At 44.3% G+C, this 27,990-nt stretch overlaps 2 protein-coding genes across 3 annotated transcripts in view; both read left to right on the top strand.

Moving 5' to 3' along the window:
* The window catches only part of LOC135054676 (oocyte zinc finger protein XlCOF22-like), a 61,474-nt gene that overhangs the window by 9,309 nt on the left and 24,175 nt on the right, over nt 1-27,990 (top strand). For both annotated transcript variants that reach the window (XM_063957928.1, XM_063957927.1), the window contains exons 2-3: nt 23,844-24,010; nt 24,672-24,830. In XM_063957928.1, the coding sequence (XP_063813998.1) occupies nt 23,933-24,010; nt 24,672-24,830 (237 nt within the window). In that variant the 5' untranslated portion in view covers nt 23,844-23,932. The remainder of the gene's footprint in view (nt 1-23,843; nt 24,011-24,671; nt 24,831-27,990) is intronic.
* LOC135057141 (paraneoplastic antigen Ma1 homolog) lies at nt 11,318-12,664 on the top strand. The gene has a single exon (XM_063963038.1). It carries the CDS (start codon nt 11,318-11,320, stop codon nt 12,662-12,664), a length of 1,347 nt encoding a protein of 448 aa, XP_063819108.1.

Raw genomic sequence — 27,990 nt, 5'->3', positions numbered from 1 at the left:
ATATACAGGATGCGTACCTGCATATACCTATTGCCAAGTCACATCAGCAGCATCTGCGGTTTGCTATTGGCAACCTAAAGTATCAGTTCCAGGCTCTGCCATTCGGACTGGCTACAGCTCCTCTGATCTTCATCAAGATCATGGCCGTAATGACGGCACAGCTCTGTCGCCAGGGAGTCAGGATCCTGCAGTCTCTGGACGACTTGCTGATCCTGGCAAACTCCCACAATGTCCTCCTCAGTCATCTACAACTGACGGTAAGCTTCCTACAAGCCCACAGGTGGCTCATCAATTGGACGAAATCCTCGCTGGTCCCAGCTCAGAGCATGGTGCACCTGGGGGCACTCCTGGAGACACAGTCAACGTCTGTTCCTGTCTTCGGGAAAAGTCTTGAAGCTTCAGGACAGGATAAGATGCTTTCTCTGTCGCCCCAGAATCTTGATACACTCAGTGATGCAAGTATTTGGCCTGATGGTGTCAGCATTCAACATGGTAGAGTACGCTCAATTTCATTCCCACCCCCTGTAGAGGCTAATCCTTTCCAAGTGTGACAGCCTTCCTCATCGGATCAGATCTCACATAATTACTTTGACTCCGGAGGTTCGTCATTCGCTAACCTGGTGGCTCCAGGTCCAGCAATTGAGCAGGGGCCGTTCCTTCTGGATCCCTGACTTGGTCCTGCTGACAACGGATGCCAGTCTGCGGGGATGGGGTGCGGTGTTGGAGCAACACTCTTTCCAGTGTCGTTGGACCAAGAAGGAGTCCCTCCTCCTGATTAAACATTCTAGAACTGCGGGCGGTGTTCAATGCGTTACCCTTCGCCCTGCCTCTGGTACAGAACAGACCTGTTCAAGTACGGTCATACAATGCCACCACGGTGGCATACATCAACCATCAAGGCAGCACTCGAAGCCGCATGGCAATGATGGAAGTGTCAAAGATTCTTCTATGGGTGGAACGCCATCTGCCAGCAATATCGGCAGTGTTCATTCTGGGAGTCCTAAACTGGGAAGCAGACTTCCTCAGTCGCCAGGACGTACACACCGGAGAGTGGAGTCTTCATCCGGAAGTCTTTCAACTCCTAGTGGACACGTGTGGCCTACCAGATGTAGACCTGATGGCATCTCGACACAATCACAAATTTCTGGTCTTTGGATCAAGGACCAGGGATCCTCAAGCAGCGTTCGTGGATGCACTAGCCATTCCATGGATCTTTCGGCAGCCTTATGTCCTCCCTCCAGTGTCACTCCTGCCCAGGTGTCATGCTCGACATGAGTTGAGGATCTGACGACTGACAATTGACTAAGGGAGCAGCTTTCGGCAAAGGAAGGAAATGAGGTGGCTGAATATAGTTCTTCCTCTTATAAGGGAAGACTGCATCGGATTGGCTGGACACACGAACTGGCATACCTATTGGTTTGGCTTAGTCTCCAACACGGCGGCTCCCTGCACAGAGGACACATATGGAACCAGCACACAGCCACTACCTCTGGCCTCAGCCTCCCAGACGCCGCACTCCAGCAACAGGACACTTGAAAACAGACACCTCCAGCTGCCATGCTCCGCTCCCTAGGACCCGGATCCCGGCCTCCAGATGCCCGGCAGCTGCACCGGAGGACCTTGCTGCTGCAGCTCCTATCCGCCGCAGCCACACCAACCAGCTTACAGGAATGCCGCATCGACCAGATCCGGAGGTAAGACTCCGGATGCTGAAACCAGGGTTCTGCGGAAGTTCAAGCAAGAAGGAGGAATACTACTTCTAGTTGCTCCGGCGTAGTCCAGACGGCATTGGTTATCAGACCTGCAGGGTCTATCAACTGAGCATCCTCTTCTACCTCCTCAACGACCAGACCTACTCGTTCAGGGCCCTTGTCTATATCCATACTTGGCCAGACTAGCTTTGACGGCGTGGCGCTTGAAGCATCACTCCTGAGAGCCAAAGGATTCTCTTAGGCGGTCATTCAAACTATGTTGAAAGCCCGTAAGCCGACGTCTGCTCGGATCTATTATATGGTCTGGAATTCTTACTTCACCTAGTGTGCTGGTAAGAACTATGATGCGTACAGATTCAAAACATCCAGAATTGTGGCTTTCCTGCAACAAGGCCTGGACTTAGGCCTCCCTCAAGGTTCACATATCTGCCTTGTCCGTGTGGTTTCAGAGAAAAATTTAGTCTATACCGGACGTTCATACTTTCACTCAGGGTGTGTTACGGACTCAGCCTCCCTATGTCCCTCCTGTGGCTCCATGGGATAACAGAACAAAAAAGGGAATTACCAGCGCTGGCTGATCATGCTTATGAGATATAAAAAACAATCTATGTTCCAATAGGCTTATAAGTAAAAAGACATATTTATTTCACATGTATAATCCTATAAAATAAAGAATAAAAGGTGAATAAAAATATTCAATAAATTTTGCCACAATGTCTGAATTGCTTATATATCCACATTTGGCTATTAGTAGTACTCAAGGGGACTGGAATCACTTGGAGATGTCCATCACTAATCGGTTATTTTTGCATAAAGCCGATAATTTTGCAGATGTGAGGTATTTACCAGTGATCCTGAGAGCAGATAATGTCCACCTGATGTATGGCTGGATCAAATTGTCCTCTTTGGCATGGAGGATTAAGTCCAGAAGGTGGATGCTGCTAATAAAATGTCCCAAATGGTATGCACCAGAGTATCCGTAAAGCCAGTGGAGATGATGGTATTGAGTGTCCAGATAAGTATAAAATCTCAACGCGTTTCGCTGGTTTGGATAATCCAGCTTCCTCAGGAGCAAGTGAGATAGTGGCTATAGTGGAGCCTTTTTATACCGGATATGAGTGGCAGTAATTGATTACACATGAATGAGTCACATAAGATCATATATACAAGCCTTTTGGAAAATTCATATAATACTATATATATTGGAATATCCACTGGTCCCATATACTTAATATAACAAGAAATAATAAAAACTATTATTTATTAAGTAGATATATACTTTTAAAGTGCATGCATGCTTCTGTAATATCCCGATCATGTGATTATCTAGATCACGTGATCGGCGTCTGCATCCAATGGATGTATTGTGTTCGGGTCATGTGATATAACACGTGACCATAATAAAGTCGGTTGCTTAGTAACCAGTCCGGAAGAGTTAGGGTAAAGCTCATAACGTTGAGGAGTTATGTAGCGTCCCGATCATGTGACTATTTATGTCACGTGATCGGGTTGTTATCCAGTAGAAAGGTATTGTATAAATCACATGTATATGACGAAGTTGGTTGCTAAGTAACAAATCTCTGAAGGAGAGGGAGGGGACGTCCTGTTCGATATTATGACAGAGCGATCCTACAACCGGACTGGTGTCCTAATATTTAACTACTTCTTATCAATGTAGGGATGTTTCAAAGTTTGTGTACAGTTAGTTATAAAAAAAAAAAAAAAAAACATATATGTATCCATATAGGCGTAGTAGTGTCTGTTACTATATTTAATCAGTTGTGAGGTAAATATAAGGGAGATTGGAGATTCACTGTGATTTGTTTAATTGTACCCCAAAAGATAAGCCTGTATATGTATACCAATGATAGTGAGTGAGAACACTGAGTTAATACCAGTAATAGAATGGTATTATTATAACTATGAGGGACTAAAATGGTGACTACCATGTTCTGTCAGAAATCAGTGAGGCACGAGGACTGGAGCAAGATAGCTCGAGCTGTCGGCGGGAGATTTCTGCCCCCTGGAGACTGAGCCTGCTCTCGTGGCCCCTGGGGCTCCGGTATAAAAGGGGGAGCTGAAGCGCTATTCAGGACTAGTGTGTGCGCCTCTGAGGGAGATGCTTCTGCCCCTCTCTGCCCGCCGCGACGAGCTGAGATGTGAACATTGGCGGCGCAGAAGAGCTGGTGTAGCCTCCCTAACGAGCGATAGCACACTGAAGACGGATCGCCAGGAAGACTGTACCTGGCATCTTCATCAGCGGCCGGCGGAGCCGTGAATACCGAGCGCCGGAGAAGAGATCGGCGGGGCTGTGAAGACGGAGCGCCGGAGAAGTGATCAGCGGTGCTGAACAGACGGATCGCTGGAGAAGCGGTGGTTGGCGGTGACCGGAAGGGCCGTGTGGACCGACAGCTGGGGGAGCAGTTACCGGCATAACCTGAGGTAATCTACGAGTGGCCGGGAACCTCAGTAGCGACGCTGCCGTCCCCACATATTGAGCCAAAGAGACCGCTGTCCTAATGAGCCTGGGAAGCAGTTACCTGTGAGGAAGGAGACACGGCACAGATCACGAGCAAGGCACCCAGCTATCCCATCAGCAAACATGACCGCTCACTCAATGAACTGACCCGCTGCCCACCAATGAAATACCGGGTGGGTGGAGCCATCCGTATACTAGAGGGTGAGTGACCGGAGTCACTCACTGAAAACATCTGAGGTCTGTAAAACGTTTATATACACACCTTCTCACCTGGAACACTTAGCCAGGGTTTCAGCACTGTACGCATTGAATATAACTTAACTAAATGAAAACCCTAGTGACTATCCATTTCTTGCCACAATTAGCATTCTGCAGGAGTATTATATAAAGGTGACAAGTGGCTGGACCAATCAATCTACGGAAGTCATATAGACATCTTAATTTCTAACTAGAATACATATATATATATATATATATATATATATATATTTCTCTAACGTCCTAGTGGATGCTGGGGACTCCGTCAGGACCATGGGGAATAGCGGCTCCGCAGGAGACAGGGCACAAAAGCAAGCTTTTAGGATCACATGGTGTGTACTGGCTCCTCCCCCTATGACCCTCCTCCAAGCCTCAGTTAGGTTTTTGTGCCCGTCCGAGAAGGGTGCAATCTAGGTGGCTCTCTTAAAGAGTTGCTTAGAAAAAGTTTTTAGGTTCTTTATTTTCAGTGAGTCCTGCTGGCAACAGGCTCACTGCATCGAGGGACTTAGGGGAGAGAATTTCAACTCACCTGCGTGCAGGATGGATTGGATTCTTAGGCTACTGGACACCATTAGCTTCAGAGGGAGTCGGAACACAGGTCTCGCCCTGGGGTTCGTCCCGAAGCCGCGCCGCCGTCCCCCTTGCAGATGCTGAAGATTGAAGAGGTCCGGAACCAGGCGGCAGAAGACTTTTCAGTCTTCCTCAGGTAGCGCACAGCACTGCAGCTGTGCGCCATTGTCTGTCAGCACACTTCACACAGTGATCACGGAGGGTGCAGGGCGCGGGGGGGGGCGCCCTGGCAGCAATGTAGAATACCTGTATGGCGGAAAATACATCACATATAGCCCTTGAGGCTATATGGATGTATTTAACCCGTGCCAGACTTCACAATCTCCGGAGAAGAAGCCCGCCGAAAAGGGGGCGGGGCCTATTCTCCTCAGCACACAGCGCCATTTTCCCTCACAGAAAGGCTGAGGGGAAGGCTCCCATGCTCTCCCCTGCACTGCACTACAGAAACAGGGTTAAAACAGAGAGGGGGGGCACTGATTTGGCGATATGCATATATATTAAATGCTATATGGGAGGAACACTTATATAAAGGTTGTCCCTGTATATTTATAGCATTTTGGTGTGTGCTGGCAAACTCTCCCTCTGTCTCCCCAAAGGGCTAGTGGGTCCTGTCCTCTATCAGAGCATTCCCTATGTGTGTGCTGTATGTCGGTACGTGTGTGTCGACATGTATGAGGAAAATGTTGGTGAGGAGGCGGAGCAAATTGCCTGTAATGGTGATATCACTCTCTAGGGAGTCGACACCGGAATGGATGGCTTACTTATGGAATTACGTGATAATGTCAACACGCTGCAAGTCGGTTGACGACATGAGACGGCCGGCGAACAAATTAGTACCGGTCCAGGCGTCTCAGACACCGTCAGGGGCTTGTAAAAACGCCCATTTACCTCAGTCGGTCGACATAGACCCAGACACGGACACTGATTTCAGTGTCGACGGTGAAGAAACAAACGTATTTTCCTTTAGGGCCACACGTTAAGGGCAATGAAGGAGGTGTTACATATTTCTGATACTCCAAGTACCACAAAGAAGGGTATTATGTGTGAGGTGAAAAAACTACCTGTAGTTTTTCCTGAATCAGATAAATTAAATGAAGTGTGTGATGATGCGTGGGTTTCCCCCGATAGAAAATTATTGGCGGTATACCCTTTCCCGCCAGAAGTTAAGGCGCGTTGGGAAACACCCCTCAGGGTGGATAAGGCGCTCACACGCTTATCAGAACAAAGGAGCCAGCTGATAGGAGGCTGAAAAATATCCTAAAAAGTATACACACATATGCTGGTGTTATACTGTGACCAGCGATCGCCTCAGCCTGGATGTGCAGAGCTGAGGTGGCTTGGTCGGATTCCCTGACTAAAAATATTGATACCCTTGACAGGGACAGTATTTTATTGACTATAGAGCATTTAAAGGATGCATTTCTATATATGCGAGATGCGCAGAGGGATATTTGCACTCTGGCATCAAGAGTAAATGCGATGTCCATATCTGCAAGAAGATGTTTATGGACACGACAGTGGTCAGGGGATGCAGATTCCAAACGGCACAAAGATGTATTGCCGTATAAAGGGGAGGAGTTATTTGGGGTCGGTCCATGGGACCTGGTGGCCACGGCAACTGCTGGAAGATCCACCGTTTTTTACCCTAAGTCACATCTCTGCAGAAAAAGACACCGTCTTTTCAGCCTCAGTCTTTTCGTCCCTATAAGAGTCATATCTGCCCAGGGATAGAGGAAAGGGAAGAAGACTGCAGCAGGCAGCCCATTCCCAGTAACAGAAGCCCTCCACCGCTTCTACTAAGTTCTCAGCATGACGCTGGGACCGTACAGGACCCCTGGATCCTACAAGTAGTATCAAAGGGGCACAGATTGGAATGTCGAGGCGTTTCTCCCCTCGCAGGTTCCTGTAGTCTGCTGTACCAATGTCTCCCTCCGACAGGGAGGCAGTATTGAAAACAATTCACAAGCTGTATTCCCAGCAGGTGATAATAAAATTACCCCTCCTACAACAAGGAAAGGGGTATTGTTCCACACTATAGGGTGGTACTGAAGCCAGAAGGCTAGGTGAGACCGATTCTAAATCTGAAAAATTTGAACACTTACAAGGGTTCAAATCCAGATGGAGTCACTCAGAGCAGTGATAGCGAACCGGGAACAAGGGGACTATATGGTGTCCCGGGACATCAGGGATGCTTACCTCCATGTCCCAAAATTTGCTTTTCTCACCAAGGGTACCTCAGGTTCGTGGTACAGAACTGTCACTATCAGTTTCAGACGATGCCGTTGGGGTGTCCAAGGCACCCTGGGTCCTTACCAAGGTAATGACCGAAATGAGGATTCGTCTTCAAAGAAAATGGACGACCTCCTGATAAGAACAAGGTCCAGAGAACAGTTGGAGGTCGGAGTAGCACTATCTCAAGTAGTTCTACGACAGCACGGGTGGATTCTAAATATTCCAAAACCGCAGTTGTTCCGACGACACGTCTGCTGGTCCTAGGGATGATTCTGGACACAGTCCAGGAAAAGGGTGTTTCTCCCAGAGGAGAAAGCCAGGGAGTTATCCGAGCTATTCGGGATCCTCCTAAAACCAGGAAAAGTGTCAGTGCATCATTGCACAAGAGTCCTGGTAAAAATGGTGGCTTATTACGAAGCGCTTCCATTCGGCAGATTTCACGCAAGAACTCTTCAGTGGGATCTGCTGGACAAATGGTGCGGATCGCATCTTCAAATGCATCAGCGGATAACCCTATATCCAAGGACAAGGGTGTCTCTCCTGTGGTGATTACAGAGTGCTCATCTTCTAGAGGGCCGCAGATTCGGCATTCAGGATTGGATGCTGGTAACCACGGAGGCCAGCCTGAGAGGCTGGGGAGCAGTCACACAGGGAAAAAAAATTTCCAGAGAGTGTGATCAAGTCTGGAGAATTCTCTCCACATAAATATACTGGAGCTAAGAGCAAATTTGTAATGCTATAAGCTTAGCAAGGCCTCTGCTTCAAGGTCAGCCGGTATTGATCCAGTGGGATAACATCACGGCAGTCGCCCACGTAAACAGAAAGGGCGGCACAAGAAGCAGGAGGGCAGTGGTCAAAACTGCAAGGATTTTTCGCTAGGCGGAAAATCATGTGATAGCACTGTCAGCAGTGTTCATTCCGGGAGTGGACGACTGGGAAGCAGACTTCCTCAGCAGGCACGACCTCCACCCGGGAGAGTGGGAACTTCATCAGGAAGTTTTCCGCGTGATTGTGAACCGTTGGGAAAGACCAAAGGTGGAAATGATGGCGTCCCGCCCGAACAAAAAACGGGACAGGTATTGCGCCAGGTCACGAGACCTTCAGGCGATAGCTGTGGACGTCCTTGTAACACCGTGGGTGTAACAGTCGGGGTATGTGTTCACTCTTCTGCTTCTCATAACCAAGGTATTGAGAATTATAAGACGTAGAGGAGTAAGAACTATACTCGTGGCTCCGGATTGGCCAAGAGGGACTTGGTACCCGGAACTTCAAGAGATGCTCACAGAGGACTAATGGCCTCGGGAGCTAAGATGGGATTTGCTTTCAGCAAGAACCATGTCTGTTCCAAGAGGAACCGTGGCATCTGCCTCTAAGAAAGGACCTGCTCCAGCAGGGACCTTGTCTGTTCCAAGACTTACCGCGACTGCGTTTGACGGCATGGCGGTTGAACGCCGGATCCGAAGGGAAAAGGCATTCCGGAAGAGGTCATACCTACCCTGGTCAAAGCCAGGAAGGAGGTGACCGCACAACGTTATCACCACATGTGGTGAAAATATGTTGCGTGGGTGAGGCCGGGAAGGCCCCACGAAAAAATTTCAACTAGGTCGATTTCTGCACTTCCTGAAAACAGGAGTGTCTATGAGCCTCAAATTGGGGTCCATTAAGGTTCAAGTTTCGGCCCTGTAGATTTTCTTCCAGAAAAAATTGGCTTCAATTCCTGAAGTCCAGACGTTTGTCAAGGGAGTATTGCATATACAGCCCCTTGTGTGCCTCCAGTGGCACCGTGGGATCTCAACGTAGTGTTGGGATTCCTCAAATCATATTGGTTTGAACCGTTCAAATCTGTGGATTTGAAATATCTCACATGGAAAGGGACCATGTTGTGGCCCTGGCCTCGGCCAGGCGATTGTCAGAATTGGGGGCTTTGTCTTAAAAAAGCCCATATTTGTTTTTCCATTCGGACAGGGCAGAACTGCGGACTCGTCCCCAGTTTCTTCCTAAGGTGGTGTCAGCGTGTCACCTGAAACAACATATTGTGGTGCCTGCGGCTACTAGGGACTTGGAGGACTCCAAGTTGCTAGACGTTGTCGGGGCCCTAAAAATAGATATATGTATATATATATATATATATATATATTTCCAGGACGGCTGGAGTCAGAAAGTCTGACTTGCTGTTTATATTGTATGCACCCCAAAAGCTGGGTGCTCCTGCTTCTAAGCAGACTATTGCTCGTTGGATTTGTAGTACAATTCAGCTTGCACATTCTGTGGCAGGCCTGCCACAGCCAAAATCTGTAAATGCCCATTCCACAAGGAAGGTGGGCTCATCTTGGGCGGATGCCCGAGGGGGTCTCGGCTTTAAAATTTTGCCGAGCAGCTACGTGGTCAGGGGGGAACACGTTTGTAAAATTCTACAAATTTGATACCCTGGCTGAGGAGGACCTGGAGTTCTCTCATTCGGTGCTGCAGAGTCATCCGCACTCTCCCGCCCGTTTGGGAGCTTTGGTATAATCCCCATGGTCCTGACGGAGTCCCCAGCATCCACTAGGACGTTAGAGAAAATAAGATTTTACTTACCGATAAATCTATTTCTCGTAGTCCGTAGTGGATGCTGGGCGCCCATCCCAAGTGCGGATTGTCTGCATTACTTGTACATAGTTATTGTTACAAAAATCGGGTTATTATTGTTGTGAGCCATCTTTTTTAGAGGCTACTTCATTGTTATCATACTGTTAACTGGGTTCAGATCACAAGTTGTACGGTGTGATTGGTGTGGCTTGTATGGGTCTTACCCGGGATTCAAGATCCTTCCTTATTGTGTACGCTCATCCGGGCACAGTACCTAACTGAGGCTTGGAGGAGGGTCATAGGGGGAGGAGCCAGTACACACCATGTGATCCTAAAAGCTTGCTTTTGTGCCCTGTCTCCTGCGGAGCCGCTATTCCCCATGGTCCTGACGGAGTCCCCAGCATCCACTACGGACTACGAGAAATAGATTTATCGGTAAGTAAAATCTTATTATATATACTATAGCATCATTTCTCCACTAGTTATATTACAAACTACTAAAGATACTACCACAGGACTATGAATAAGGAATGTCTATGAGGACAAGGCTAAGTTTATGGACTGTATATGAGATTTAGCCAGGACGAGGTAGTAACAGCACAGCTCAGGAACTTTACAGTACACAGATTAAATCAGTCGGTCTAGACAGCAAAGATACAATTCATCTAACTTGTAAACTCACTCAACCCTTGCAAATGTTTAAGGTTACAAGGTATCATTACAGAGATACTAATATAAAGTGTAGCAGTTATTCTACAGCTTCCAATTTAGATACTGTTACCATCTGCTAGATACCTCTATTATAGCTAGAATAAATAGTTCTAGTGAAGAACCAGCATCAATAACAATATATATCAAAGGTATAACAATAACCAGCCAATTCCACAGGAAACAACTTGTTTATATATTTATATATAAAACCCAACACTGCAAATACTTTTCTTAAATTTCTGGAGTCTGGATACTTACCTGCTAGAAGAGACAATATACCTGCTCTATATATATATGGACAATATTCATTTATTGAACTATGTGTACTAATGTATTGGTCATTATAAATGTGTAGTAGTGCATATGAATTGATATCATCTATTGGGTGTACTGAGAATTTATAGATATCTGTCAGTAAAGTATATGATTAATTGTTGGAAGAGTGATTACTTACCTGTGTCTGTTCATTGGTGAAGAATTGAAGATCCCTGATCATTTAAGGTAAACCTGCAAAGAAGGACAATATATAGATTGTTTAAGAGTGTATATTACAGCTAGATACACCTATTTGGTAAACAGGGTGGTCCCGAGTATACCCTACATTTATTTCATTTCACAAATAGAACAAATACTTGGGTGGAGGCACTGTTTTATTTAGTAACCGATACTATTGATAAAATAAAGGGTTACATTTGGAGGCACTAAAGCTGAGATCTGAACAGATAGATAGAAATGGAGTTTATAAAGGGAGAAGATATATATAGTTGGTGTAGAAGCAAAGGTGTAGATGCACAGAAAAGTAAGCATTTTGGGAAATTTTATGGAGATAATAGATGAAGATATTGTAAGTGAAGTAAAGAAAATGTATGGAATAAAACAACCATATATTGTAGATAAATGGAAAGGAGTTAATGATGAAATATGTGCCATTCTAATAAGTAATGACAATCAATTAGATGCTTCTGTAATACCCGCTAATATTTTAATTGAAAAGGCCCCTGGTAAGAAATGGAAAGTAATGTGGCCAGTAGATAAGTATGTAGATGAGGGGCAGAAGACCATAAAGCAAGATGATAGTAAAATTGAGAGTACAAGTGCAGGATGTTATCAACATAAAAGTAGTACCTCCGAAGAAGAATCATTAGATAAGGATACAATAGATCCCCAAGTTGAGAATGTAATGGATAAAGTGGTTAGTCATTTTGAACGATGGCATTATGAAGGGGGGTATCGGAGACTGAGAATCTTTTCGGGAGTAACGCCAGTTCCCACCGGAGAAGAGAACTATGATGTATGGCGGGAGGCGGCAGTACAACATTCGGAGGAGTGGAGATGCCCCGAACATATTAAAAAACAAAGGATTGTGGAAAGTTTGAGGGGACCCGCTATGGGAATAATTCATGCTACCAGGAGAAGTAATTCACAAGCTACTTTGAAAGATTATTTCGAGGCATTAGACTATTCCTTTGGAACACTAGAGGATGTAGGGGACATCTTATCTAGATTGAATCAGACTTATCAAGAGCCTAACGAAACTCTTACCAATTATATTTATCGGCTAGACAAAATTCTGTACAAGCTGCTAGATAAAGGAGGGATTGGTCCTCAAGAAATTGACGGAAGGCGATTGAAACATATATTGAGAGGGGCTTTGACTACCAACCCAGTGGCTCAACGTCTGAGATGTATATTACCCAGGGATCCTGCTCCTACTTTAGGTGAATTGATAAAAGAAGTAAAACTAGAAGAGGTGCAGATTGAAAACAGAGAGAAGACTCTAAAGCGAGTTAAAGTAATTGTTCCTACTCCTGAAGTTTCTTCAGTTAATGAGCAGTTATTAAAGCTAATAGAGGAACAAAATAAGAAATTAGATCAGTTGATTTCTTTACAGAATGTACCATCTGTTACTTCAAGAGTGTCATCATCTGGACGGGGTAGAGGGTTCAGTAGGAGATCTGGAGATAATTCCAATATCACTTGCTACAAATGTGGACAATTGGGACATAGATCTTTTGAATGTAGTCAAGGAAGAAGTTTCCGTTCACTAACAGCTACACTTGATAGAAGTCAGTGTGAACAGCCGGGAAACGTAGAGGGGATGTCGATGAACCCCGCACCGGCTCCCAACCAATAATTGTCTGCAAAATGGGGAGTACCCAGTGGCCCTCTGTTATACCTGAAGGAATGATGGGACAGGCCCCTCTGTTGCCTGTTTTATTAAATGGTCACTTATGTACCGCGTTACTTGATAGTGGATCTCAAGTATCTATAATTTTTGAAAGTTGGTACCATCAATATATGTCTGATGTCCCATTAATGCCTTTTGATGGATTAACTATTTGGGGTTTAAGTGAACAGAAGTATCCCTACCTGGGATATGTAGTTACTCAGATAGAATTTCCTCAACAATCATCTGGATATCAAGACCCATTACCATTTCTGGCCTTGGTTTGCCCTAACTCTCCTGGAGATAAGGGAGTAGTGTCAGTAATTGTAGGCACTAATTCAAATTTATTTAAGATGTTATCTGAGTGGTGTTTGGAACAACAAAAGATCTCCAACCCTACATCAATAGGTGTCCCTGGATTGGATCCAGTTAGGGTAAATAGAGTGGGTGTAAATTCCCCAACTACCTTACTTCCTGTTATTCATAGTGACCCTGAGACTGAATTTATTACTAAAATTTCAGAGTGTTTTCAAAACAGTGATATAACTGGGGATGAGAAGAACCAGCTAATTTATCAATTAATGAAAAAAGGGCCAGTTTTCTCCTTGAGGGAATGGGATTTGGGCACGGCCATTGGGATAGAACATCGTATTCATCTGACCAATGAGACTCCCTTTAGAGAAAGATCTAGGCGGTTGGCCCCAGCCGATTTTGACGATGTCAGACAGCATTTAAAGGGTTTGTTGGAGAATCAAGTTATTGCTGACTCAGATAGTCCCTATGCATCTCCCATTGTAGTGGCCAGAAAAAAAAATGGGGATATCAGACTATGTGTGGATTATCGTACCTTAAACAGTAGAACAATTCCCGACCAGTACACTGTCCCCAAAGTGGAGGAAGCATTGGATTGTTTGCAGGGTAGCAGGTGGTTTTCTGTACTCGATATGAGGAGTGGCTACTATCAGATACCGATGCATCCGGATGACTGGCCTAAGACGGCTTTTATTTGTCCCATTGGTTTTTTTGAATTTTTAAAGATGCCCCAAGGGATTAAAGGAGCCCCAGCAACTTTTCAGCGAACAATGGAACAAACAGTAGGGGATATGTGTTATCGAGAAGTTCTAGTCTATCTAGATGACCTTATTGTGTTTGGAAGAACTTTGGACGAACATAACCATCGACTGTTAAAAGTATTAGACCGGCTACAGAAAAGAGGGTTAAAATTGTCAATTGACAAATGTAAATTGTGTCAAACCACAGTGAAATATCTGGGCCATGTGGTTAGCCGGGAGGGGGTCTCTACTGACCCGGATAAAGTGGTTGCGGTACAAAATTGGCCACGCCCAAATACTTTAAAGGATCTTCGATCATTCCTGGGATTCTGTGGGTACTATAGGAGATTTGTTCCGCAGTACTCCAAAATTGCCCGTCCTTTAAATTATTTAACTAAAGGATATCCTTCATACAAACATGATCGAACCAAGCATAGGGATCAACATCTGAAAGGCTATTACAAGCCCCATGAAGCATTTGGTGACCGTTGGACAACATCCTGTGAAGAGGCTTTTGAAAAATTTAAATTCCATCTAACTCATTCTCCTGTTCTATCATATGCCAATCCGGAGCTCCCTTATGAATTGCATATTGATGCCTCATTTGAGGGGTTAGGGGGAGTATTATACCAACAACACTCTACTGGTTTAAAGCCCATTGCATATGTTAGCCGAGGTCTATCGGCCAGTGAAAAGAACTATGCTGTCCATAAGTTGGAATTTTTATCTTTAAAATGGGCTGTTGTGGATAAGTTTCACGATTATTTGTATGGCGTTCAATTCATGGTAATTACGGATAATAATCCTTTGACATACATTAATACTACCGCCAAATTAGACGCCACGGGACATAGGTGGTTAGCAGCCCTGTCAAATTATCATTTTACTTTAAAATATAAGCCAGGAGTACAAAATGTAGATGCTGATGCTCTTTCCCGGCTACCCCATCCCCTGTTTGTTAGTCCTAATGACGATTGGGTGGAAATACCAGCTCCTGCGCTCCGAGGGTTATGTCATCAAATACACCTGTTAACTAGTAATTCAGAAGGAGCTGTACACTCGTTGGGAGCCACTGAAGCCTCTATTCCTTCTATGTACTGTTGGATTAACCCCTCTAATTTAGGAGAATTACCCATCATTTCCAAAGATCAACTACGAAAGGATCAAAACCCTGATATTGCCCTTGTTATCAAACATTTGAAAGATTCTAGAGGAGTCCTGAAGTATAATCTCTCCATCAAAAGCCAAGCGTTACTGCGACAGAGAAAGAGATTGGTGTTCAGACAAGGCATCCTCTTTAGAAAAACCACTAACAGTGAGGGACAATTTAAACATCAACTGGTTCTTCCTACCGTCCATATTCCTATGGTTCTCAAGTCACTGCATAATAACCATGGACATTTGGGGGTGGATAAAACTCTACATTTAATCCAAGAGAGAGTATACTGGCCTTACATGAGTAAAGAGATTGAATCTTACTGTAAACACTGTAAAAACTGTGTTCTTAGAAAGAAGTTGCCCACTCCCTCTGCCAAAATGGTCAATTTGAGTAGCTCTGGGCCCATGGAATTAATTTGTATGGACTTTCTGTCTTTAGAAGGGCCAAATGGGAGGGAAAGTAATATTCTCATAATAACTGATCATTTTACCCGATACGCCCAGGCCTATGTTACCCGAGACCAAAAAGCTTTAACTGTAGCTAAGACCCTTTGGGATCATTTCTTTGTGCATTATGGACTACCAGCTCGCATCCATACTGATCAGGGAAGAGACTTTGAAAGCAAGTTAATTAAAGAACTGTGTATTTGTTGTGGGATAAGAAAATCTAGAACATCGCCATATCATCCTCAAGGGGATCCACAGCCGGAGCGATTCAACAGAACTCTGCTTGATATGTTAGGAACTCTGGATCCCAAACATAAGCTACAATGGAAACGATTTATTAATAAACTGGTTCATGCTTACAACTGCACCAGAAATGAATCCACCGGGTACAGTCCCTATTCACTTATGTTTGGAAGAAAAGCTCGATTGCCTATTGATGTTTCTTTGGGCTTGTCTGTTTCCTCCAATCATCCATCAACCTATAATACCTATGTAAATAACCTGAGGAAAGAACTGAAGACCGCTCATGACATTGCTAAGAGAGTATCTGAACGACAAGGTGAAAAGAATAAGCAGATACATGATGCTAAGGTAAAAGAGCACGTATTACTCCCTGGTGATAGAGTTCTTTTAAGAAGACTTGGAACTCCAAAGAGACAAAAACTCTCCAATCGATGGAAAGAAATACCATATCGAATAATTAAACAATTGCCTAATATTCCTGTTTATCAACTAGTACCGGAAAATAAAGAAGGTCCTATATTAACGTACCATCGTCAACATTTGCTGCCCATTAGTCATGATATTTATTTTGAGATGGAACCTGCTAATATGGATGATCAAGTGGTAGAACAGTTGAGCCCTTCAACATCATCAACATCTCAACCTTCTCCCCAAACTGAATGGTTGGATCCTGGAAGAATAGACCAGGAATTCTTCTATAAAGAAGTTCCATATAGTCAAGATGAAGAATTAGGAGAACCCTTATCCCCACCTTCTCCAAAGTATGATTCTCTAATCAACACAATGGATAACTCTCCACCTCCTGTCCTTGAACATTGGAATATAAATGAACCTAATGATCCTCCCTGGGATGAAACTGCACTGACTTCAAGTACTGAATACGACCCTATGAATGATCAAAGTAATAGGGGAAATGGAGACCACCCCAGACCACACCGGGAACGTAAGCCACCTATGATTCTCACGTATGATCAGTTGGGACATTCCTGCTATGAGCCCCGAGTAGTGCATCCTAGTCTAATATATACTTGGCCATACTTTGGGTATATGGAGAATCAAACTTTAACTGGGTGGTAACACTGTATAGTTCACCGGTTTATTAAGTGGTGCTCCGAAGAGAAAATAAACCTTGTTTTCTTTATGCTAAGTGATTCGGATCACCAGGGGGAGAAATGTAGGGATGTTTCAAAGTTTGTGTACAGTTAGTTATAAAAAAAAAAAAAAAAAAAACCAAACATATATGTATCCATATAGGCGTAGTAGTGTCTGTTACTATATTTAATCAGTTGTGAGGTAAATATAAGGGAGATTGGAGATTCACTGTGATTTGTTTAATTGTACCCCAAAAGATAAGCCTGTATATGTATACCAATGATAGTGAGTGAGAACACTGAGTTAATACCAGTAATAGAATGGTATTATTATAACTATGAGGGACTAAAATGGTGACTACCATGTTCTGTCAGAAATCAGTGAGGCACGAGGACTGGAGCAAGATAGCTCGAGCTGTCGGCGGGAGATTTCTGCCCCCTGGAGACTGAGCCTGCTCTCGTGGCCCCTGGGGCTCCGGTATAAAAGGGGGAGCTGAAGCGCTATTCAGGACTAGTGTGTGCGCCTCTGAGGGAGATGCTTCTGCCCCTCTCTGCCCGCCGCGACGAGCTGAGATGTGAACATTGGCGGCGCAGAAGAGCTGGTGTAGCCTCCCTAACGAGCGATAGCACACTGAAGACGGATCGCCAGGAAGACTGTACCTGGCATCTTCATCAGCGGCCGGCGGAGCCGTGAATACCGAGCGCCGGAGAAGAGATCGGCGGGGCTGTGAAGACGGAGCGCCGGAGAAGTGATCAGCGGTGCTGAACAGACGGATCGCTGGAGAAGCGGTGGTTGGCGGTGACCGGAAGGGCCGTGTGGACCGACAGCTGGGGGAGCAGTTACCGGCATAACCTGAGGTAATCTACGAGTGGCCGGGAACCTCAGTAGCGACGCTGCCGTCCCCACATATTGAGCCAAAGAGACCGCTGTCCTAATGAGCCTGGGAAGCAGTTACCTGTGAGGAAGGAGACACGGCACAGATCACGAGCAAGGCACCCAGCTATCCCATCAGCAAACATGACCGCTCACTCAATGAACTGACCCGCTGCCCACCAATGAAATACCGGGTGGGTGGAGCCATCCGTATACTAGAGGGTGAGTGACCGGAGTCACTCACTGAAAACATCTGAGGTCTGTAAAACGTTTATATACACACCTTCTCACCTGGAACACTTAGCCAGGGTTTCAGCACTGTACGCATTGAATATAACTTAACTAAACGAAAACCCTAGTGACTATCCATTTCTTGCCACAATTAGCATTCTGCAGGAGTATTATATAAAGGTGACAAGTGGCTGGACCAATCAATCTACGGAAGTCATATAGACATCTTAATTTCTAACTAGAATACATATATATATATATATATATATATATATATATATATATATATACACTATAGCATCATTTCTCCACTAGTTATATTACAAACTACTAAAGATACTACCACAGGACTATGAATAAGGAATGTCTATGAGGACAAGGCTAAGTTTATGGACTGTATATGAGATTTAGCCAGGACGAGGTAGTAACAGCACAGCTCAGGAACTTTACAGTACACAGATTAAATCAGTCGGTCTAGACAGCAAAGATACAATTCATCTAACTTGTAAACTCACTCAACCCTTGCAAATGTTTAAGGTTACAAGGTATCATTACAGAGATACTAATATAAAGTGTAGCAGTTATTCTACAGCTTCCAATTTAGATACTGTTACCATCTGCTAGATACCTCTATTATAGCTAGAATAAATAGTTCTAGTGAAGAACCAGCATCAATAACAATATATATCAAAGGTATAACAATAACCAGCCAATTCCACAGGAAACAACTTGTTTATATATTCATATATAAAACCCAACACTGCAAATACTTTTCTTAAATTTCTGGAGTCTGGATACTTACCTGCTAGAAGAGACAATATACCTGCTCTATATATATATATGGACAATATTCATTTATTGAACTATGTGTAGTTTGGGGAATAATTATACTAATGTATTGGTCATTATAAATGTGTAGTAGTGCATATGAATTGATATCATCTATTGGGTGTACTGAGAATTTATAGATATCTGTCAGTAAAGTATATGATTAATTGTTGGAAGAGTGATTACTTACCTGTGTCTGTTCATTGGTGAAGAATTGAAGATCCCTGATCATTTAAGGTAAACCTGCAAAGAAGGACAATATATAGATTGTTTAAGAGTGTATATTACAGCTAGATACACCTATTTGGTAAACAGGGTGGTCCCGAGTATACCCTAAATTTATTTCATTTCACAAATAGAACAAATACTTGGGTGGAGGCACTGTTTTATTTAGTAACCGATACTATTGATAAAATAAAGGGTTACATCAACATTTACAATGTCTAATCATATAGCTTGTCCGGCCTCCTGTATATATCATCATATGACTAAGTACAATAGATATCTATATATATTGGGATACCCATTGGTCCCATACGCTTAATAATAACAGGTAATAAAAACATTTCTTTGTTAGACAGATATATATATTTTTTAAAAATATATATGTGTGATTCTATAATGTCTCGATCGTGTGATTATCTAGATCCTGCGATCGTAATCCACATATAATAAAGGTAAATCGTTCAAGTCATGGTATATGACACATGACTATGCCAAAATGAGTTGTTAATAACGAGTCCGAAATAATTAGTGTAAAGATTATGACATAAAAAGATTGTATAGTGACCCGATCATGTGACTGTTTAGGTCACATGATCGGCATTATCCTCCAATAGAGAGATTTTATAAACATCTATATGGAGGGAAGTTGGTTGGGAGTTGCAGTTATCTTAGTAACTTATATATCTATATAAGTATTCAGCAATATAGATATTGTTTATAGGGGAGAGATAGAAAGAGCTCAATATAGTTGGTATATAATTAAATATAATATTTCATATGAGAATCAATTTAATTATCTAAAGAGTTTCCTCCATGGTTAGGAAGGGATTTATATGGTGATGAAAAAGGCATATGATTTGTTTATATAACATCCTTATAATATATGAAAGATAGGTCACATCCAGAAAAGCAAAATAAATAAGAGGTCTATATGATTAAATGACAGAATTTAATTCCATGGTTTCATTTAGACCAACCGGATGCAAGGAATTAAATTTCAGCATCCAATATACTTCACGACTACAGAGTTTTTTGAATCTATCGCCTCCCCTGGAGGTTGGGGCGATCTGTTCAAGACATGTAACTGATAGACAAGAAGGATTGGACATATGTTTTAAGAAATAATGTCGTGAGACGCTATGAGTTTGACATTTATTTATGATGTTTCTTCTGTGCTCCATAAAGCGAACCCGTAGTTTTCTAGTTGTGCGTCCTATATAATTAAGTCCGCAACTACAGGTTAGCAAATAAATTGCATAGGTCGTCTCACAATTCATAAAGGTTTTAAATTCATATGTCTCATTAAAAGATGGAATATTAATTGAGACAGTCTTACGTTGTATATGAGAACACATCGTACATCTTGTCAAGCCACATTTATGGAAACCCAGTGGTTTTGTACTGAGCCATTCTGTACCCTTCTGGGTCCTAGGTTCCCTAATACTTTTTAAGTGGCTAGGGGCCAGAATGGTCTTTAACGACCTGTTTTTCCTATAAGTAATTTGTGGTTGGGGGGGTAAAATAGTACTGAGTATATTGTCTTGTTTTAATATTTTATAATTACGTGACACTATTGATTTTATTTCTTGGGCACATCTATTGTATTTACAGATGAAAGAGAGATCCCGATTATTCTGTTTTTCTATTTTATGTTTAAATTGTTTGGGATGAAGAAGTTGTTGTCTATCCATATTGTAGACCTCTGTATAGGCCTGTTGTAATAATGTCTCAGGATAATCTCTAATCCTAAAAGAATCTATCAATTCTCTGGCCTGTAATGCAAATGTATCAACATTAGAACAGTTACGGCGTAACCTCATAAGTTGACCTTTAGGAATATTGGTTTTCCAAGGTCTATAGTGTGAGCTTTTATAATGTAGGTATGAATGCGTATTGACCGATTTAATATAGTTGGATGTGACAATTTTATTATTAATTATTTCTAATGTCAAATCAAGGAAGTCCACACGGGTCTTATTAAACGTAGATGTGAAGGATAAATTAAATAGGTTGGTGTTAAGAGTGGAAACAAACTGATTAGCAGATAACTCATCCCCATCCCAAATAATGAATAAATCATCAATATAACGGCCATAGAGGACCAGGTACGCCCCCCATGGGCCATTCCATATATACTGTTCCTCAAAATCGCCCATATATAAGTTTGCATAACTGGGGGCGAACCTGGTCCCCATGGCCGTTCCCATCACCTGTAAATAATAACGATCTAAAAACGTGAAATAATTATGTGTGAGGATAAAATTGATACACTGTAAAAGAAAAGATCTGTGATCCACACTGAGATCACCATCTTGATCCAAACGTCTAGAAACACTATCACAACCCTTTACATGAGGAATATCGGTGTATAGTGATTTAACGTCAAGAGTCAGGAAAGCAAAAGAATCTTTCCATTTCAAATCTTGTATTTTAGTGAGAAAATCAGTTGTATCTTTAAGATGTGATCTCAGTGTGGAAACGCGTGGTTGAAGAAAGGTGTCAACATAATGGGACAAATTAGATGTGAGGGAATCAATGCCCGAAACAATAGGTCTACCGGGAGGTGAGGTGAGGGATTTGTGAATTTTGGGTAAAAAATAGAAAGTGGGAGTGACTGGGTAATGTGGTAATAAGAACCAGTGTTCCTCCTTAGACAGAATATTTGATTCTAGTGCAGAGTCAAGAAGATTTTTTAATTCCAATAAGAAGATGGATGTGGGGTTATTGTCAAGAGTTTTATAGAAGTTTTTGTCTTCCAATTGGTTTAAAGCCTCCTTGACATAGTCCACACGATCCATAATAACAAGGCCGCCACCCTTGTCTGCCTCTTTAAATATTAAGGAATTATCCTTAGTTAATACACGAAGTGCCCTCTGTTCTTGTTTAGTTAAATTGGATGGGATAAGTCTGTTGTCCTGAATGCCCTGCAAGAGTCTCCATTTGAACCTCTTGAGTCAGTGGACCTTAAATGTCTCACAGCCAAGGTCCTGTTTCTGCTGGCTATTGCCACTGCTAGAAGGGTGTTGGACTTAGGGTGGACGACAGGATAAAGCACCTTTCTAATATTCCATTGTGACCGAGCAGTTTTGAGAACTCGCCCAGGTTACTTACATAAAGTGGTGTCATCTTTTTACCTTAACCAAGAGATTGTGGTTCCGGTCTTCGGGGGTCATTCCGAGTTGATCGCTCGCTAGCTGTTTTTACCAGCCGTGCAAACGCTATGCCGCCGCCCACTGGGGAGTGTATTTTTGCTTTGCAGGAGTGCTAACGCGTGTGCAGCCGTGCTCAGCAAAAAGAGTTTGTGCAGTTTCTGAGTAGCTCTGAACCTAGTCAGCGCTTGCGATCACTTCAGCCTATTCGTGTCCGGATTTGACGTCAGACCACCGCCCAGCAAATGCCCAGCCACGCCTGCGTTTCTTCAGACACGCCTGTGTTTTTCCAAACACTCCCTGAAACGGTCAGTTGCCACCCAGAAACGCCCACTTCATGTCAATCTTCTTGCGTCCACCAGTGTGAATGGAATAGTCGCTTGAACCTGTGCAAAACTACAATGCTCTTTGTACCCCTACGTCGTGCGTGCGTATTACGGTGCATACGCATGCGCAGAAATGAGGATTTTTAACCTGATCGTTGCGCTGCGAACAACGGCAGCTAGCAATCAACTCGCAATGACCCCCTTCATCTCTTCTGACTTGTCCCCCAAAGAGCGGTCTTTGGATGTGGTAAGGGCTGTCCGTATATATGTGGAGAGGACTGCCTCTATGAGGAGGTCAGATACCCATTTTGTACTGTTTGGTTTCCACAAATGCACAAACGTGGCTGGCCTGCGAATGAGCAACCCTTGGCCAGATGGATTAGAATGGTGATTGCACAGGCTTATGTGCAGGCTGGACTCCCAGCTCCTGCTGCTATTACAGCTCATTCTACTCGGTCTGTTGGACCTTCTTGGGCGGCCCGCTGTGACGCACGCAGAACAATTGTGCAAGGCAGCCACATGGTCCTCAGTGAACACGTTCATTAGGTTCTATGCATTTGATACTTCCGCCTCCGAGGATGCTTCCTTTGGACGCCGGGTTCTCTTACCCGCTAAGGCGCGTCCCCTCCCTTGAGAAAACTGCTTCAGGACATCCCAATGTATTTCCTTTGGTACACAGTGTACCCCGCTGCAGAAAAGGTGAGTTATGGTAGACTTACCATTGTTAACTCTCTGTCTGCGAGGTACACTGGGTTCCACAGGGCACCCACCCTGATGCACCTAGCTTCTATGGGTTTGTATGGCATTAGCCGCTGGTCCCTTCTCCTGTCGTGAGAACGTGGTTCTATGTGACTAACGTCTACCATCTCTATTACCTGCTTCTGCAGTGGACTGGTTAACAAAACTGAGCTCACACTGCCTGGAGGCGGGGTTATATAGGAGGCCCCAATGCATCCTGGGACAGCCTAAAGCTTTAGCCTGTTGGTGCCTCTGGATCAAGATCCACTCTACACCCCCATGTATTTCCTGTGGAACCCAGAGCACCTCGCAGAAAGATAGTTAACCATGTTAAGTCTACCATAACTCTCCTTTTTCTTATATCCGAATGTCAGCTGATTAATACTCAGCCTTTAGCAGCCTTATTACGACAAAAGAAAAGGGAGATCACACCTTTTGCCCCACAAATCAAATATTAAAACAGTTCAACACTCCCCTTTATTTAGGGTAACCCTCCTTTTCTGTCAATGGAGATTTCAGCATATAGAACAAAACAGGAACACGATCATTACGTAATACGGTTTAAAACAAAGGATAACAACTATATTACACTAACATCTTGTGCTTCTGTTTTCTTCCATACTGTATGTTGATATCTTAATTTGCTGAGACGGAAAAGGACGGTTACCCTGAAGAACCCTAAGGAAAGTGTTGTTGATGTTAATTGAAGCCGTATTAAAGATATTTGAAAGTGTACAATGTGATGTTATTTCAATTTTTTTTTAATAATTATATTTATTCCTAGATAAATACGCAGTGTGGATCCACAGAGTCTTAGTTTAGTCATCACGTGATTGTGAAACGCGTCCTGTATAAATTGCTGAGTCACTGAAGATGGACAAGGACCGGAGTCACATGACCGACAGGATACTAAACCTAACTCTGGAGATCATCTACGTGCTGACTGGGGAGGTGAGGGGACCTTAAAGCGCAGCGGTGACATCACTTATATCTATAGTAATAATAATACAGGGACATGACTGGGAAGGTGAGGGGATTTGGGAGTGTCACAGTGACATCACTTATACCTATAGTAATAATACAGGGAGGTGAGTGGATCTGGGAGTGTCACAGTGACATCACTTATATCTATAATAATAATAATAATAATACAGGGACATGACTGGGGAGGTGAGGGGGATCTGCGAGTGTCATAGTGACATCACCTATATCTATAGTAATAATACAGGGACATGACTGAGGAGGTGATGGGATCTGGGAGTGTAACAGTGACATCACTTATATCTATAATAATAATAATAATACAGGGACATGACTGGGGAGGTGAGGGGATCTGGGAGTGTCATAGTGACATCACCTATATCTATAGTACTAATACAGGGACATGACTGAGGAGGTGAGGGGCTCTGGGAGTGTAACAGTGACATCACATATCTATTGTAATAATACAGGGACATGACTGGGGAGCTGAGGGGATGTAAAAGTGTCACAGTGACATCATGTATATCTATAGTAATACATACAGGGACATTTTGCACAATTATTCTCTAAAAAGAGTTAATCCAAATTGGCAAACTTTTAATTTATATTTCAATGTTGTCCCAATATACAGGATTATACAGTAGTGAAGAAGATATCCAGTGACCATTTGACACCCATCGGCTGTGACTCCATCACTGTGCCTCCAACTCACTCACTGATAAATGAGAGACAAAATGACCAAATGATCCTGGAACTCACCAACAAGATCATTCAGCTGCCAACTGGAGAGGTGACTGCTGAGAATGGGGCATTATACAGTAACACCAGGGGATGTGTCTGGGTGATGACTGGAGAGGTGACTGCTCGGAATGGGGCATTATACAGTAACACCAGTGGAAGTGTCTGGGTGATGACTGGAGAGGTGACTGCTGGGAATGGGACATTATACAGTAACACCAGTGGACGTGTCTGGGTGATGACAGGAGAGGTGACTGCTGGGAATGGGACATTATACAGTAACACCAGGAGATGTGTCCGGGTGATGACTGGAGAGGTGACTGCTGGGAATGGGGCATTATACAGTAACAGCAGGGGATGTGTCTGGGTGATGACTGGAGAGGTGACTGCTGGGAATGGGGCAATATACAGTAACACCAGGGAATGTGTCTGGGTGATGACTGGAGAGGTGACTGCTGGGAATGGGTCATTATACAGTAACACCAGGGGTCATGTCTGGGTGATGATTGGAGAGGTGACTGCTGGTAATGGGACATTATACACTAACACCAGGGGACGTGTCCTGGTGATGACTGGAGAGGTGACTGCTGGGAATGGGACTTTATACAGTAACACCAGGGGACGTGTCTGGTTGATGACTGGAGAGGTGACTGCTGGTAATGGGTCATTATACAGTAACACCAGGGGATGTGTCTGGTTGATGACTGGAGAGGTGACTGCTGGTAATGGGACATTATACAGTAACACCAGTGGACGTGTCTGGGTGATGACTGGAGAGGTGACTGCTGGGAATGGGACATTATACGGTAATACCAGGAGATGTGTCCGGATGATGACTGGAGAGGTGACTGCTGGGAATGGGACATTATACAGTAACACCAGGGGATGTGTCTGGGTGATGACTGGAGAGGTGACTGCTGGGAATGGGGCATTATACAGTAACACCAGGGGACGTGTCTGGGTGATGACTGGAGAGGTGACTGCTGGGAATGGGTCATCATACAGTAACACCAAGTGACGTGTCTGGGTGATGACTGGAGAGGTGACTGCTGGGAATGGGACATTATACAGTAACACCGGAGGATGTGTCTGGGTGATGACTGGAGAGGTGACTGCTGGATATGGGACATTATACAGCAACACCAGGAGACGTGTCTGGGTGATGACTGGAGCGGTGACTGCTGGGAATGGAGAGGTGACTGCTGGTAATGGGTCATTATACAGTAACACCGGGGGACGTGTCTGGGTGATGACTGGAGAGGTGGCTGCTGGTATTGGGACATTATACTGTGAAAGCTGATTTACATACAGGACAGAAAAAGCAATACCTTTTACACTGAAATTCGAGCAGCTGTGGCTGCTGGATGTAATCTTTAACCTACGTACTTTTCTCTTACGTCCTAGAGGATGCTGGGGACTCCAAAAGGACCATGGGGTATAGACGAGATCCGCAGGACCTTGGGCACACTGTAAAGACTTAAACTGGGTGTGAACTGGCTCCTCTCTCTATGCCCCTCCTCCAGACCTCAGTTAGACTTTGTGCCCAGGACTGACTGGACACACACTTGGGGAGCTCTACAGAGTTTCTCTGGAAAGACGTTTGTTAGGTTTATTATTTTCAGGGAGACCTGCTGGCTACAGGCTCCCTGCAGCGTGGGACTGAGGGGAGAGAAGTCAGACCTACTTCTGAGTTAAGGGCTCTGCTTCTTAGGCTACTGGACACCATTAGCTGCAGAGGGTCGATCACTTGGTTCGCCTAGCTGCTTGTTCCCGGAACCGCACCGTCACCCCCCTCACAGAAGCCAGAAGAAATAAGCCGGGTGAGTATGAGAAGATCCGAAGACTTCAGTGATGGCAGAAGACTTCAGTAACGGAGGTACAGCGCAGCAGTAGCGCTGCGCTCCATGTTCCCACACACACACCAACGGCACTCATAGGGTGCAGGGAGCTAGGGGGGAGCGCCCTGGGCAGCAGTTACTGAGGTTTTTGGTGGTAAAAGAAGGCTATACGGTGTCCGATCACTGTATAGAGTACCCTCGCCACTTTGCAATTTCAAATTTTAGCGGGCTACAGCGCGCCGGGAAGGGGGCGGGGCTTTGCCGCACATTGCTCACCAGCGCCATTTTCTCCTATTCTTACAGCGCTGCAGAGACGCTGCCCGGACCTCCAAGCTGCTGCAAGTACTTGGGGAGGGAAAACTGGGGGGGGGGGGCACTTAAATTTGGTGCTTTTCAAGTTATATTGTCGGCGCTGAGCATGTTACTAACTTCTGTTAGTATATGGGCGCTGGGGTGTGAGATGGCATACTCTCTCTGTGTTCTCCCTAAGGGCTTCTCTGTGGGGCTGTCCCCGTGCTTGTGGACTGTGTAAGTGTGAGTGTGTCGGCACGAGGTGTCGACATGTCTGAGCCTGGGTGTTCCTCCCCGGAGGAAGTTATGGGGGGTGCAGAGAAAGATTTAAGTATGTGTCTGTTGGCACAGCCGACTGCTGATTGGATGACTACGCTGAGTACACTGAATACAAATGTGGCTTTATTATCTAAGAGACTGGATAAGTCTGATTCTCAGACACAAACATGGCGTCTGTAGAGGACGCATTGTCTCAGGTACAAACAGCCTCAGGGTCACAGAAGCGTGCTTCTAACCAGATGGCAGATACAGGTACCGACACGGACTCTGACTCCGATGTCGATTTGAATGAGGCTTCTTTGCATCCACGGGTTGTCAAGAGTATTCAGTACATGATTATAGCCATTAAAGATGTTTACGTATATCTGAGGAACCTACCGTTCCTGACACAAGGGTTTGTTTATTTAAGGGGAAAAGACCTGAGGTAAAGTTTCCCCCCTCTCATGAAATGAATGAACTTTGTGAAAAGGCTTGGGAGTTCCCTGAAAAAAGGTGGCAGATTCCCAAGCGAATTTTGATGGCATATCCTTTCCCCTCTGACGATAGGGACAAATGGGAGTCGTCTCCAAATGTGGATAAAGCTCTCGCGCGATTGTCCAAGAAAGTGGCGCTTCCGTCTCCTGACACGGCTGCCCTCAAGGATCCTGGGGATCGCAAGCTGGAGACGACATTGAAGTCCATTTTCGTCAATACTGGTGCATTGCTCAGACCTGCTGTGGCGTCGGTATGGGTGAGTAGTGCTATAGCAAAGTGGGCTGAAAATTTGGCTTCTGATATGGACGCTCTTGATAAAGATAATATTCT

The sequence above is a fragment of the Pseudophryne corroboree genome, chromosome 3 (genome assembly GCF_028390025.1).
Source record: "Pseudophryne corroboree isolate aPseCor3 chromosome 3, aPseCor3.hap2, whole genome shotgun sequence".
In the NCBI taxonomy this organism is placed as follows: Eukaryota; Metazoa; Chordata; class Amphibia; order Anura; family Myobatrachidae; genus Pseudophryne; species Pseudophryne corroboree.
This window is presented reverse-complemented; position numbering and strand designations above follow the sequence as displayed.

What these genes read in the sequence shown, in the direction of transcription:
- LOC135057141 (XM_063963038.1), top strand. Translation starts at nt 11,318, where the DNA reads ATGCACAGAAAAGTAAGCATTTTGGGAAATTTTATGGAGATAATAGAT.